General features: G+C 35.7%; 1 protein-coding gene and 1 pseudogene across 1 annotated transcript; both read left to right on the plus strand.

Annotated features, from left to right (window-relative positions):
- The first annotated feature begins 405 nt into the window (after positions 1-405).
- On the plus strand, positions 406-2,806 carry LOC132627476 (putative F-box/LRR-repeat protein At5g02930; annotated as a pseudogene).
- Positions 2,807-10,506: 7,700 nt separating this feature from the next.
- LOC132627477 (F-box protein At5g03100-like) lies at positions 10,507-12,877 on the plus strand. Its single transcript, XM_060342842.1, has 3 exons — positions 10,507-11,610; positions 12,025-12,186; positions 12,377-12,877. The coding sequence occupies exons 1-3, from the start codon at positions 10,651-10,653 to the stop codon at positions 12,740-12,742; spliced, it is 1,488 nt and encodes a 495-aa protein (XP_060198825.1). The 5' UTR covers positions 10,507-10,650; the 3' UTR covers positions 12,743-12,877.
- The last annotated feature ends 2,308 nt before the right edge of the window (positions 12,878-15,185 follow it).

Consider the following 15,185-nt stretch of genomic DNA (forward strand, 5'->3'; position numbering starts at 1 on the left):
CTAATACATTGTTGGCCCCGTTTGTCCATAGATATAAAAAAAAAAATCATTTTTTTTTAGAATTTTGAAGTTGGAGTTGGAGTTGTGTTTGATTATAGTTTTTGAAATTATAGTTTTTGGAGAAATGTAGTTGTAAAAAAATGAAAAAAGTGAAAGTTTTTTGAAAAATATTTTTTTTGAGTTTTTGATATTTCGAAATATAACTCTAAGTTGTATTCGGAATTCTCATGGCCAAACGCTGATTTCGGAAAAAAGTGAAAAAAAATTTAGGATTAAAGTGAATAATTCTTATGGCCAAACGGGCTAAGCACCATTTTGATCCTTTTCTCCTTCACTACTTAAAAAGAAAACTGCCATTTTCACCGTATTAATTTCAAAATAATCGTACCAATTTTTCTAGTGAAGTCACAAAATCCTTTCCCTCTTGAATGATGGCTTCGCGTGGTTCCAACAAAAATTGCAGAATTAGTTTGAGAGATTCAATTTCGAAGAATCTAAAAAATGACCGTATCAGTCAGTTGCCGGACGCACTACTGGTACAAATTCTCTCTCTCTTGCCTACAAGTGATGCGGTCACATCATGTGTGGTGGCGTTATCTTTGGACTTCTATTTATAACTTCCTTTTCATTTATTGAAATTACAATAATGTCCAAAACTTCACATCCTTTGTGGACCACGTTTTAGCTCATTCCACTTGTTCCAAAATCAAAAAATTCCAACTCGATTTTCATTATGGAGACTGGGAATTTGATTGCAAAATTAGCCAATGCCTTAGTTTTGCTGTGAAAAACAAAGTGGAAGATGTTATGTTAAATTCATATCCATCTCCTGATGAACACTCTTATGAGTTGCCTCTATGTATGTACACTTGTTCATCATTGATTACATTGTATTTGAGCCATTGGGTGTTTGATAAAGGATTGGTCATAGCTTGGAACTCTCTAAAGAGCCTAACGCTGGACTCAACAACGTTAGAAGATGACGATATTGTGATATTACTGTCAAGTTGTCCTGTTTTGGAAACTATGGTGCTGTCATTTTGCGTGGGTTGTCATCGTCTAGAAATTACTTCTTCGAAATTTAAAGAGACTGACGATAGACTCCCATTTGCATCATCGGTTGGTAGGATATGGTTCTCTGGAAATTTTTGCCCCACATCTTCAGCATTTGGATATTTCAGGAGAACTTTTTAATGTCAGGTGTAGGCTTGTAAATGTCTCCTCGTTGGTTATTGCCAGCCTCGCTTTTAGCATTACATGTATCACCGTCAGTTGGGACGACGAAGATGATATTGAGGAAGACAGTTGTCATGATTATCATCAAGATATCAGAAACCTTATTCTGGACTATCTTGAAAAGTTGAGTTATGTGACTGAGCTAATAATTGGAAGTTGGTTTGCAGAGGTTTGCTCCTATGTCAAGAGACCTTATGCTCTATTTGATGTAAACCTAAGAAAGAAGAGTCTTCAGAATATCATACAATTTTGAACTTTTGTAAACATGAGAATTTCAGTGTGTATGTGTGTGTGTGTGTGGGGGGGGGGGGGGGGGGGGGGGTTGAATAATTGGAAGGAATAATGCATACAGAATTATATTATTTTAGAAGCTAGGCTTTTGCACACTGTTGTTCCTTAAAGTGTTTAGATGGTCAGATTTGTTATAGCGCTATCTTTTTGTTGTGGATTACTTTTTCTTTGTAGTTGCTTCTTTCTCTGTCCTTTACTAATTTCTTTGAGATTGTTTCACCAGGTCGTGTTCATGATGAAACTTGAAGGAGTGGTGCTTCCAGAATTGAGATGCAAATGTCTAACTCTAAAGTCTCATGTAACAGAGTATAATCTGTATGGGATAGCCAGTCTTTTGCAAATCTCGCCTCTTTTGGAGTCACTTAACATACACATCAAAGACAAGGACGTAATTTCTCTCGATATAACTCTTCTTTGTAGATCCATATTCCCTTTTTGAATTTTTAAACCCTCCTTCCCTCCAAATGAGTTTCTTAAGGATAATGCAAATATAATATCATTAAGACTGTTTTGTCACCGTAGAACTAAAAGTTAAATGGTCAGGGTGGTTGCTTTCTATCCGGTAGACGGGCTCAAGAAAGGAAAATGATCATTGACAACTAAACATCTTTTTGCTTATTATATGTACTGCATGAGTATTTCTGATAAGTACTAGCTATTACAATCATTTGCTGCGAACTGTTCAACATTTATGGGTTTTCAGAATTGTTCTACCGTGAGATCATTTTATTGTCTTCTGTGGAATATTCCCATTAGGCTGTTGACCTGATTATATTCTTTGTTGCAGTTTAACGAACCCCCCTGCCAGCTTGAGCAAAGCTATTTCGCCGAAGTAGATAAAATCAATTTTACCAAGTTGAATTCCAGACATTGTGTTTCCCAATCTCAAGAGTGTTAAGATTGTTGGCTGCATAACACAATGTTTGAAGGAGTGGTCTAAAGCGGGCTATTGTAAGCTTTTTGAACTTTCGAAGTTTCTACTGAAGAATGAAGTGACTTTGCAGAAGCTTGTTATCGTAGCAAAGAGAAGAAAATGCTGCATTTGTTCAGAGAACTGTGTGTCCCGGCATTTATCGCGGGTGGCTAAGAAATTGATAGACACCCCAAGATCATCAACAAATTTTGTGATTATTTACCAAGAGATTGCTTAGCATGACCAAACTGGAAGTTTTGTTTCGGCATACTAGAAATACCTTATATTTTAGCTTCTGATTTACTGCAGATGTAATTTGAACTTGTGGCATTCCAAATGTTATGATGGCTGCTTGGTTTCTTAGAAGCCTTTGTTTGTTGCACTCCAGACATTGCATATGTGCTTGGAATTTTCTTGCAACTTTTGTTTTCCTCGAACTGTCAAGATTAGGCTCTTGAAATGCTTTATTTTGCTTTCTTTGTCAATAGCATCAAGATTCTATGATAAGGACATGGTTTTCTCTCTCTCTCATTGCTTTACTTGGAAGAAAGAGGTCCCTACTGTTTTGCCAAGCAAATAATCTGTTGCTGTTTTATTTGAGGCTTACAGTGTTGTTGAGTGCTTTAACTTGAGGTTATGCTCATAATAAGACTATTCGAGTACATCTATTTGCTTGATGTCCCTGAATCTTCATTCCTCAGACAGATTTCAAGTGTCTGGAACTGCTTACTAGGTGTTGCAAAAAGTTATGTGGAACAACAGCTTTCTTGATAAATGCATTATGAAAGAGCTTAAGAAGGACTGATATACTTCATTATATTCTTACTATAAATAGACAAAAGAATCTCCATAATAGGTGTGACTTTGTTTCTTTTCACCGGGAACAGTCAAGGTGCTTTTTGTTTTATCTTCTATATATTTATTGTTTTGTACAGATATGTGTAGGAGTGCAGAACAAGGGCCTACTGAGGTTACGCTGAAACTTCCAGTGGTTCATTTGCAGTTGAGGTAGTATATTCTTCTACTTCTTATTTTTTGGTATTGTGTATCTGGGGTAATGATGGAAAATCTGAAATTCGTACTTTAAAAGTAGATGTATTACAAGCATGTTGGGTGATTGATGCACCAAACCAATGAACAATCCTTATGGAGTAAAATTAGGATATGGAGGTTTTGCGAAGGAAATATGAAGGTTAATACTGGAAGAGGGATATGGACATTAAATATCTAAGAGATGAAGCGATACAATTAGAAGGCCTTAAAGGTGAAGTTTCATTGATCATCCTTGCTCACACGAAATCTTTGTTTGTCTATGACAGATAGAGAGGATTTAATTTTAGGAGATGGAGTAATGCGATTACGTACAAGTCATTTACAGAGGGGCCCTGGGAGAAAAGGAAGTTTCCTTCTAGGGCCATTGCAATTAGCGAAGCTCCTAAAAAGGCCAATATTTTTTCTGTGGAGAGCAGCATTGGAGTGCTATCTTGACTGCTGAATTTGGGAGGGATAGAAAAAGAATACATGTGAGCAGGTGCTTCCTTTGCAAATATAATAGGGAGGATGCAAACTCCATTGCTTCCATGAAAGTACCTGCCATTAGCCCCTCATGCTCTTAACCAGACAGTTTGATTAAAGAAGAAACCTCAGAAGGAGCGGAAAATAATGTCTTTCATCTTGGATGCCTTTTATTTCTTGTGTAATTTTTGGAGGCCACGAGATAGGAATGTAGATACTTAAAGAGACCATGCATAAACTAACAGTTCTATAGTAGTGACATGTGAACTTTGTTTACCCCTTAACTGAAATCTCACAGATTGGGGTCTGGTGAGGATAGAGTGTACGCAGACCTTACCCCTACCGTGGGAGGTAGAGAGGACTTTGTTTACATCTTGTATAGGAGAATTATTTCCTTTTTGCTACCACTGATATTTAGCTTACTTATTAAAAAGAATATGAAGCAGGAAGGAGGTTTCTTCTTACCTTCAAGACGAGAGCCAAGAGGAAATTGCCACCACTGGAAACATAAAAAACAAGCCATAGTTCACCCAGCTATCAAGACCCTCTACCTTTGTCATTTTACCATGCATAGAAATTCAAAAATATGTCAAAGGACAGTAATCTTCTGGATCCTGTAGCATCATTCCTAATCAAACTTTTTCCTTCTAAATGGCTTGGCAATAGCCTAATAAGTTTTCAATAGAAGAGCTTAGAAAGAAGCGGCAATAGCGCCTACAATTGAAACTCGGTTGGTTTATTTACACTTGAGGTACATATTCTTCTGCCTTTTGTTTTAGTTATTTTGTTTGTTTTTCTGGATAATGTGTGAAAAAAATGAAATTCATACTTTTGAGTAGTTGTATCTCAAATTTCATAGATCTTGCTCTGGGAGGACCCATCATAATGTCAAACTCCACATAATTGTCAGGTTTCTTTTTCCTCGTCTTTTGCTGATGTTAACTTTAGATGATTTCATATCTTAATTCACGCTATTTTCTTTTGTTTATTTGAATGCCAGTGAAAGTTGATGTCGCTAGTAATAACTTTCATAGCCATTCATGGCCTTCTAATGCTGATTTTGCTAGATTGTTTACGTTATTTAAAAAAAAAAAAAATGTCTTGTACTGTAGGTCTTCAGTGAGAGGCGTAATAGCTGCTGGAAACAAGTAGAGCTAAAGATTTCAGCCCAGGAAAACTATGTTGGTAATCATGTATCTGTTTCTTCCTCTTCTTTCTCACGCATCTTTTTCAGATATAAAAAGCACATGCCACGTAATATATACTGGAGTTGAGCACCTGCGACTAAAGATAGCTTTTAATCAGAAACAAATAAGATACTTTTACGTATGTTGCTTTGTACAATATTTCTGTAGAGTTCAGATTCTTAATCAGAAAGCTTCTTAATGTAAAATTGTAGCGTTCAGCGAGCGGGCTTAGCGTTCCTAAATTTGAGGACCCAACATTAGAGAAAATTCAATTCTACTTGCTGTACACAAATGGGCTACTTGGATTCCCACTCTCCTTTGGCCATCCCTATACATCCTTAAAGAGCTGGAAAACAAGGTCATGGTGGTATGCCAAAGCTTCGTAACTTAAACATTTTATGGTATTTTTTCATTTCATCAAATTTCTTAAGTCCTTCAATTAGTTTATGGTAAGTCTGAACTAAAACACATCTCAACAGCTAGCTATGGGAACGTAAGTCCAGCATACACAATTGCTGCAATAATACCAGAAAATTGCAAAAACTCACATAAAAGAATTTTCAGTTGGATGGATTTAATTTTAATGCTAACTTAAGTTTTTCCGGAGATACATGTGGTTGCTCTGATAAATTTCTCGAGTATGTCTCTCCCTAATCAACAATAAGAAATCCTGTATGTAAAATAGTTTTGGCTCTCTCTGGCTAATTTACTTTAGTGATATCTTTTTTCATGCAAACCTTTTAAAGACTGATAATTCCCTTACAGATATTTTTGTTCATCTTGTAGTTTTTAAAACATGAAAGGTACTTGGGACCTCAACTGTCACGGGTCTAAATGTGCAAAACTGTTAGAATTGTGATGTCTCCTGCTGTATTGAGATATAACTTATGTATTAGGTATATTCACTGTGCAGAAAATGGTTTTGGTAGGTTCTTCTGGTCCTCACATTCTGATCATGTGCTCTGAAAATACAGAATATTTGGGTAAATAAAAATGAAGACAAGCTGGAAGTTGTAGTAGGGATTGCACTGAGGAATGTATATGAAAGCAGTCGATTAAGTTTTGAAGATCACATGTGTCATCAGATATCTTGATGCATAAATTGTCCAAACTGTGAGAAAATAAGTTACTTTGGCGTGTGTTTTCATGTATAAGATGAATTTAGTCAATTATATTTTTGTTGATCAATGAGGTCTACGTTGCTTTTTGTACAATACAGAATGTATTTGCCTTCAAGGTGAGCTGAAATAGTGACATTTCAGTCCACTACAACATGCCACTGCCGAAGTTGAACTCCAATGACAGAGATCAGATACCTTTTGTGCACACATTTTTGCTTAAATCAAATTCCGCATTTACAATCACAGTCTTTGACCATTCTTTTCCTTTACTCCCTATGTCTAAAGGAGTGTTGGACATAAGAACACGATAGTACATTAAATTTGTCAGTGCAGATTTGTTAAATGATTTTTCCCCCTTTTGTGAATTACAACAACAACAGCATACCCTTTTGTGAATTATGTTTAGATATTTAAAAAGTGTACGAAAACAAAATAATGATATTCTTAATTGCTTATGACATATAACGGATGATTCAAAAATTATAATCGTAAAAAAAATCTATAATTCAGAAAATGATTTGTTTGATCAATCCACTAATGTTTCACCAGTTCTACAGTTTAGCAAGCACATCGAAAAATGTACAATAATTAAGATACGTTATTACCACCATCCAAATGCTTCTCGCTGATTCTTGTAATTTTCAATATAGTGGGTTATAATAGCACCAATTTCCAGGGGATATGATATATAAGCCAATGCAGGTAAATCATTGGGAGGTTAAACATGTTCAGAAGTCCATATAAATATTAAAATCCACCTGGGAGAGACAATATCCAAAAATCCAGCATATTTGGAGGTAGATAACCCTAAATAATGATCCGACCAACATTGTATGAGCCACCCCTGTGTCAAATTGAGGTGTCTACTGGAACATTAGGTAAATTTAAGTGTCAAACTGTCAGTTGGAGCTAAGTTTAAGTGTCTTTCTATATATTTTACATAAGAGTTTTTACAAAGAAAGAAAGCTAATTTTATTGTTTAAAAGAAAAGATTACAACTTGAAAACAAAATGCAAAGTTACATGTTTCAACTTAAAAGCTAAACACAAATTCGAAGCAATACAAATTATCTAACTACCCAAAACAAATACAATCAAAGAGAAGGGTGCGACGGAATTAGATAGTTAGGAGTGGGGCGCCTAAATATTTAAGCCTAAAGGATCACCCCGTGCGACGTAAATAACTTCGCAACCTAAGTATAATGGTTGCTCATATTGTCGAGCGGGCACATACTATCATCTTTGGCTACACAATTATTAGGTCGATTAAGATTATTTAATCTTAAGAGCATTTCTAAGAGTGTGAGCCTAATCGTGTCCTAGATATGCCTACTCCCTCCAACTCCTCATTGCACTTTCTATATGGATTGACTTTACTAGACGAAGAAAAAAAGAGACTACAAGAGTGAGCAAACAAAACATGTAAATGACTTTGAAACAGTTAGCATAAAAGAAAAGAACCCAAGTCAAAAAATTTAAGGCCAAAGTCATAGATGGACCCCTGAACTTGTCCTGATTTTCCATCTATACCCTCAACTGAAACGTTGACCATCTGAACCCCGAACATAAGATAAAATGTGTCATTTGAACCCCTCGTGCCAGTTGGGCACACGCGTGAAGCTCACTTGCTGTGACATGGAAAAATAAACCAGTGACATGGAGCCATGTCATGTTACCTGTTTTTTTTTTTTTTTAAAATAAGCCATGTCAACAAAAATAATTAATTTTAACAAAAACTATATTTTAAAATCTATTTAAATAATTAAAAAAAATTGAAAAACCCAACCCATCCTCTCTGATAGCCCACCTTGCCACCGCCACTGCCGCCGCTGCCTCCTCAGCCGCCGCCGCTTTCTTTTTTTAAATTTTGAATCATTAAAATTAATTTTAACAAAAGCTCTATTTTAAAATCTATTTAAATAATTAAAAAAAATTGAAAAACCCAACCCATCCTCTCCGATAGCACACTTCACCGCCGCCATCGCCGCTTCAAAATCTATTTAAATAGCGTTTTTGTTAAAATTAATTTTTAATGATTAAAAATTTTAAAAAAGAAAGCGGCGACGGCGACGGAGGAGGCGGCGGCGGCAGAGGAGGCAGCGGCGGCAGTGGCAGCGGTGAAGTGGGCTATCGGAGAGGATGGGTTAGGTTTTTCAATTTTTTAAATTATTTAAATAGATTTTAAAATAGAGTTTTTGTTAAAATTAATTTTCAATGATTAAAAATTCAAAAAAAGAAAAACATTGGTCTCTCACGCTCTGTTTAAAGCAGTGAGCTTCACGCGTGTGCCAGCTGGCACGAGGGGGTTCAAATGACACAGTTTATCTTATGTTCGGGGGTTCAGATGGTCAACGTTTCAGTTGGGGGGTCTAGATGGAAAATCAGGACAAGTTCAGGAGTCCATCTATGACTTTGGCCAAAATTTAACCCTAACTTGAAAGAGTCATGGAAAAACTTTTGACGTAGGATAGGGTTCGAAAATTATAACTTTATAGTGAGTACTCAATGGGTGTGGAATGGAGCATAGAATATCTTATATTGGGCTAAGTAGACTGTGTTTGGAGGACGGTGTCGAAGCCCTCAGTTTATTTTGATAATAAAAATAACTATTGGCTTTACTTGACTTAAGATCAAATTAATCACTCCTTTGTATATGTAAATATGATTTCAAGAAAATTGAGGATTTTATGTCCGACTTCACACCAACATTAATTAGTTTGACCCGCGTACTCTGAATCAAACCAAACAAATTAAAACGAAGGACGTAATATATTAATGACCATTGTCATCATGTTTAGATATTAAGGACTAAATGAAACCAAATCTTATACATTGATTATTTGCCCTCCAAGTATGGTTTATAGTTTAAATTTACCCTCCGTCAAAGTTTGGGATCAAATTTGCCCTCCCTATTAGGATACTTGATATATTTGCCCTTTTATGGATGAAAGTCCACATCACACAAAAAAAAAAAGCCACGTTGAATCCACATCAGATCCACGTAGGCAACTCATACCCAACCCAATAACTCATAACCAAATAAATCCATAACCTGTATCCCCATCCCTATTGGACCATGCAAAAGCAGAGTAGGTATCATTCGACAGATTGATTTGAGTGCTTTAGCGTTGATCGTAAGATGATATGGTAGGACAAGAGGCACTAAATAAAGCACAATTATATCTCAACCAGTTCACATTTGGGGCAGTAGAAAAATGAAAAAAGTTTGATCCCTGAGATAGGTTAGGTCCAGCTAAAACAAGTCTCCCCCCACCCCCACGATCCGTGAAGTTTTTTGTTAAAAAGGTCTATCCATGGTCTGACTCAAAATATCTAATAAAAAAGAAGTTGAAAAATAATAATCCTACAGGATTCTTTTGTGTAGTGTTTCTGTTCCACGGTTCTATGTTTGTTACTTTCTTCGCATCATTCATTCGAAAGATCAACTAACAAGTATATCAGCAACTATTGGCACAGGGTAAATAATTATCAAATGCCTAGTCTAAATTCAATTAATTATCAACTTGACACAAAATTAAGCATTCCTGTACATATGCAGTGAGTTCATGGTTGTGAACAATGAAATCAAGGTTACCAAATCGCTAAGATCAACATGCCCAAAATCCACTTACTATGCATGAATTAGGTTGCTAGCCCTTTTATTGGGTTGGGTATGAGTTGCCTACATGGATCTATGTGGATCCAACGCGTTTTTTTTTTTTTTTTTTTTTTTTTTGTGATGTAGACTTTCATCTATAAAAGGGTAAATATATTAATTATCCTAACAGAAAGGGTAAATTTGATCTCAAACTTTGACGGAAGACAAATTTAAACTATAAATCATACTTTAAGGGGAAATTTGACCCTTTGGCCTTGATTAAAGGAACATGTGAAAAACAAATTATACATTAAAGGACCATATTTATAATTTTCTTCTCCACTGCGAAAATAGAGTAGTGTAAGTGCCCGTTTGGATGGGCTTATGCCTATAAGCTGCAAACAACTTATAAGCTAAAAAAAAATAAGTTGGGGTAGTCTAACTTATTTTTTTTTTGCTTATAAGTTATTTTCAGCTTATAAACTGCTTTAGTTAAGCTAAGTCAAATGGGTCCAATTATTTTTTTGAGCTTATTTTAAGCACAAAATGACTTTAAGCTGACCAGTCAAACACTCAAAAAAGCTGAAAACATCTAATAAGCAACTTATAAGCAAACTTTATAAGCGAATCCAAACGGGCTCTAAAAAGAAAAACTGCCATCTGAAATGAAAAGTTAAGTGACCTTAGTTTTTCTCTTCCTTGGACGGGGGTTTGTGCCATTTCGAGCAATACTTGGTACCAATTTCTATTGAGCTGAACTTACAAAATCTGCAGCATTTTGAGAGATTCAATGTGGAAGAAACAAAAGAATGGAGTTGAAGAAGAAGAAGAAACCCTAGATGATCGTATCAGTCACTTGCCAGACGCACTTTTGGTACAAATTCTGTCTCTTTTGCCTACAAGGGATGCGGTCAAATCATGTGTTGTCTCAAAGAGGTGGCGTTATCTCTGGACTTCTATTTATAACTTCCTTTTCATTGATGGAAATTACAATAATGTCGAAAATTTCATATCCTTTGTGGACCACGTTTTAACTCATTCCACTTGTTCCAAAATCAAGAAATTCCAAGTGGATTTTCATCACAGAGACTGGGAATTTGATTCCAAAATTAGCCAATGGCTTGGTTTTGCTGTGGAAAAAAAAGTGGAAGATGTTGTGTTACATTCATGTCTATTTGCTTACAATCTCTCTTACGAATTGCCTCTAAGTATGTACACTTGTTCGTCACTGATTACACTAAATTTGAGCTGTTGGGTGTTTGATAAAGCACTGACTATAGCTTGGAACTCTCTGAAGAGCCTAAAGCTGGACTCAACAGAGTTAGAAGATGACTACATTGTGAAATTACTGTCAAGTTGTCCTGCTTTGGAAACTATGGAGCTGTCATTTTGCGAGGGTTGTCGTCGTCTAGAAATTACGTCTTCCAATTTAAAGAGGCTTACTTTGAAAAACCGTTTGTATTTTTCGTTCGGAGGAGATGAATCTTTGGAAATTTTTGCCCCACATATTCAGCATTTGGATATTTCAGGAGATCTTGGAGAACTCAAGTGTAGACTAGTAGATGTCTCCTCTTTGGTTATTGCCAGCCTCACTTTTAGCATGAGATGTATCACTGACTACTTGGAGGAAGATGATATTGAGGAAGACAGTTGTTATGATTATCATCAAGATATCAGAAACCTTATTTTGGACTATCTTGAAAAGTTGAGTTATGCGACTGAGCTAATAATTGGAGGATGGTTTGCACAGGTTTGTTTCTATTCCAAGAAACCTTATTCTCTATTTGATTTGTAGCAAAGAATTGGGGGATGTGAACCTAAGAAAGAGAAGAGTCTTCAGAATGTCATACAATTATGAAATTTTGTATGCATGAGAATTCCAGTGGAATTTCTTTTTCATTGAATAATTGAAAGGAATTTTTTTAATGTATACGAAAGGATCTTGTCTTCACCTTTTGTGACCTTTTATCATCTTCCTATCTACCTTCTGAAGTTGGAATTTCTTTACTGGAAACAGATTATTTTAGGAACTAGCCTTTTGCACACTGTTGTTCCTTAAAATGGTTAGATTTGTCATAGCACTATCTTTATGTTAGGGATTACATTTCTTTGTAGTTGTTTCTTTCTCTATCCTTTACCTATTTCTTTGAGATTATTTCGCCAGGCCGTGTTCATGATGAAACTTGAAGGAGTGATGCTTCCAGAATTGAGATGCAAATGTCTAACTCTAAAGTTGCATGTATCGGAGCATAATCTGTATGGAATAGCCAGTCTTTTGCACACATCGCCTCTTTTGGAGTCACTCAACATACACATCGAATCTCAGGTCTTTCTTTCTCGTGATTTATAATCAATTCCCCCCAACCCTCCCCCCACATCTTCTTCTTCCCTCAAAAGGAGTTTCTTAAGGAGAATGCAAATATAATATCATTAAGAATATTTTGTCACTGTAGAACAAAAAAATTTAATGGTCAGGGTAGACCTACATTGGATCCTGATTATATTCTTTGTTCCAGTTTAATGATTCCTCCTCCTGCCAGCTTGAGCTAAGCTATTTGGCCGAAGTGGATTACATCAATTGGCCGAGTTGGATCCCAAACACTGTGTTTCCCAATCTCAAGAATGTTAAGATTGTTGGCTGCCTAAGAGAATGTTTGAAGGATTGGTCTGAATCGGGCTTTTGTAAGCTTTTCGAACTTTCGAAGTTTCTACTGAAGAATGCAGTGGCTTTGCAGAAGCTTGTTATCGTAGCAAAGAGGAGAAAATGTTGTGATTGTTCAGAGAGCTGCGTGTCCCGACATTTATCACAATTGGCTAAGAAATTGTTAGACACCCCAAGATCATCAAAAAATTCTGTGATTATTTACCAAGAGTTTTCTTAGGATGACCAGACTGGAAGTTGTGTTGTTTCGGCTTACTAGAAAATTTACCTTATATTTTAGCTTTTGAAATACTGCAGATGTAATTTTGAACTTGTGGCATTCCAAATGTTATGATGGTTGCTTGGTGTCTTAGAAGCCTTTGATTGTTGCACTCTAGACATTGCATATGCGCTTCGAATGTTGCAACTTTTGTTTTCCTGGAACTATCAAGATTAGGCTGTTGAAATGCTTTATTTTGCTTTCTTTGTCAATAGCATCAAGATTCTATGACAGAAACATGGTTTTCTCTATCTCTCTCTGATTGCTTTTACTTGGAAGAAGAGGTCCCTACTGTTTAAGCAAATAATCTGTAGCTGCTGTATTTGAGGCTTACAGTGCTGTTGAATGTTTTTACTTGAGGTTATGCTCATAATTAGATTGTCCAATTACATTTAATCGCTTGATTTTCCTGAATCTTCATTCCTTAGGCAGATTCTGAGTGTTTGGAACTGCTTACCAGGGGTTGGATTTTTTTTTTTTTTTGGTGGAACAACTTTCTTTATATTTTTAGTTTCTTACTATAAATAGACAAAAGAATCTCTGTAATAGGTTTGAAAATGATTTTTGACTATCATCTGACTGTAATTTCTTTAGGTTTAATTTAACTTCCGTCACATGATGCGAATGGGTGCTGGTATTCATTTTCATGTGCCAGAAACTTTAGAATGACATATTTGAGTGAAGTTACTGTCAGTGTCTCTTTGTTGTGGTTTTCTTATGGCTGCTGGTTCCCGGAGTCAACAAACTCTGAAGCTTGTTGATGTTTTTGTTTCTTTGATGGATATTTCACAAAGATAGCAGCATGTAAAGAGTTTATAACACATCTCACAGTACAATAAAGTTTATTTAGATGTGATATGAGGTGAAGCTAATATGGTAGAAAATGTCCTAGATCGAAAGATCATGTCAAAACTTCTTATGGTTCTTGAAGGCTTCATTTGTCCTTCCTATTTCAGTGCTGCTACTGATATGCTTGCTAAATTGCATCTTTATGACAATGGCTGTTGAGATGAGCAGAGTGGAGGTATGTTTCCTGTGGATGCAGCTTTTGCAGACTTATGCCTAATTAAGAACTTGGAAGTTTTGGACAATAGCCATTTCATTTTATGAGATCGCTGGCCAAAGCGGATAATACTGGCCATTTCAATCGTATGAAAGTGTTAAACTACACTTGAGTTTCAATATTTTAATCTACTTCCATTGTACAGTTATGCATGTTACCTTCTCTGTTTTTTTTTTTTTTTTCTCTTTTTACATATTTAATACGCGATTTGACAATAGCATACAGTTCTTCCTGGCACTCCAAAAGTAGTTTGAAACTTATAATAATACATTTTGACATCATCATTTCAAACAGAAATGATAGTATATGGAGTAGTATATTTCAAGTCCCCAACAACTTGATTTTTGATAATTCTCTCTTTTGGCAAGATATAAGCGATTCTCTGTCATTTCTTTTTAAACTCCCTCATTCTTGAGGTAGTTTCTTTTCAGTAATTAGTAGCACTAGGAGTGAGCATACTTGGGTAAATATCGAATTACCATACCAAAAATCAAAACTTCTTAGCAGTCTGGTATTGGTATAACGGTATGTGATGCGATATTTGATGTTTTAAGCCATTGCTTCTTTTAACGAAAACCTTATCCTTGGCATTTCCCTCCTAATCAAACTCTTAGGTAGTCGCAAGGAGAAGGGAACTGTGATAGTCATGAAATGATGCTAATCCTTTTTAGTTCAGAATTATGGCAGAACATGTTCTTTTTCCCTAAGATATATCAATATCTGAGGTTATCTGGAACCTCTGATTGTAATGTAGATTAAGATCTTTCCAGCCAGTAGTTTGGTGGAAAAAAGTGGCTGAGAACATCTTCAAGGTCTAGGTATTGGACATTAATCTAGGTGAGGAAGTTGAGCTTGTTAAACAAATTAACAAGGTATTTGTTGAATGATCGTTAGAGCCCACAACTTCGGTTTCTCATGATTTAGACACAATAAGTCACTTGATTATCTATTTCTGGCATTGCATACCACTCATTGAATCCAAATTATGGCTGAAAACTTTTGGGGCAAGTCCAAATATGCTGGTAAAAGTTGTTCTCCTCACGTTTAGTACTAATAAAATGCAACGTTTGATTAGTCTTTTAAGAAAATGATATACACATATCTTATGCTGTGTTTGATTCATAATATTAAATAAGCTTACATTTTAACTTATGCGAGAATCTAGAAGATATTGCACAAACAACCTATTTGCTCAGTGCGATGTAAGGCACAACCACTTTAATTTAAAACAAAAACTGCATTCACGGTCGGTTAAGGATTTCAGCATTAAGATCATATTGTTGCAAGCTTGAAGAAGTGAGTCTTGAATTTTGAATATGAAAATTGAATTTAAATCAAGTG

The sequence above is a fragment of the Lycium barbarum genome, chromosome 2 (genome assembly GCF_019175385.1).
Source record: "Lycium barbarum isolate Lr01 chromosome 2, ASM1917538v2, whole genome shotgun sequence".
NCBI lineage: Eukaryota > Viridiplantae > Streptophyta > Magnoliopsida > Solanales > Solanaceae > Lycium > Lycium barbarum.

Coding starts and splice junctions, on each gene's coding strand:
- LOC132627477 (XM_060342842.1), top strand. CDS start 10,651: ATGTGGAAGAAACAAAAGAATGGAGTTGAAGAAGAAGAAGAAACCCTA. Junction 11,611..12,024: donor TTGGAGGATGGTTTGCACAG/GTTTGTTTCTAT, acceptor TTATTTCGCCAG/GCCGTGTTCATGATGAAACT. Junction 12,187..12,376: donor ACATACACATCGAATCTCAG/GTCTTTCTTTCT, acceptor TCTTTGTTCCAG/TTTAATGATTCCTCCTCCTG.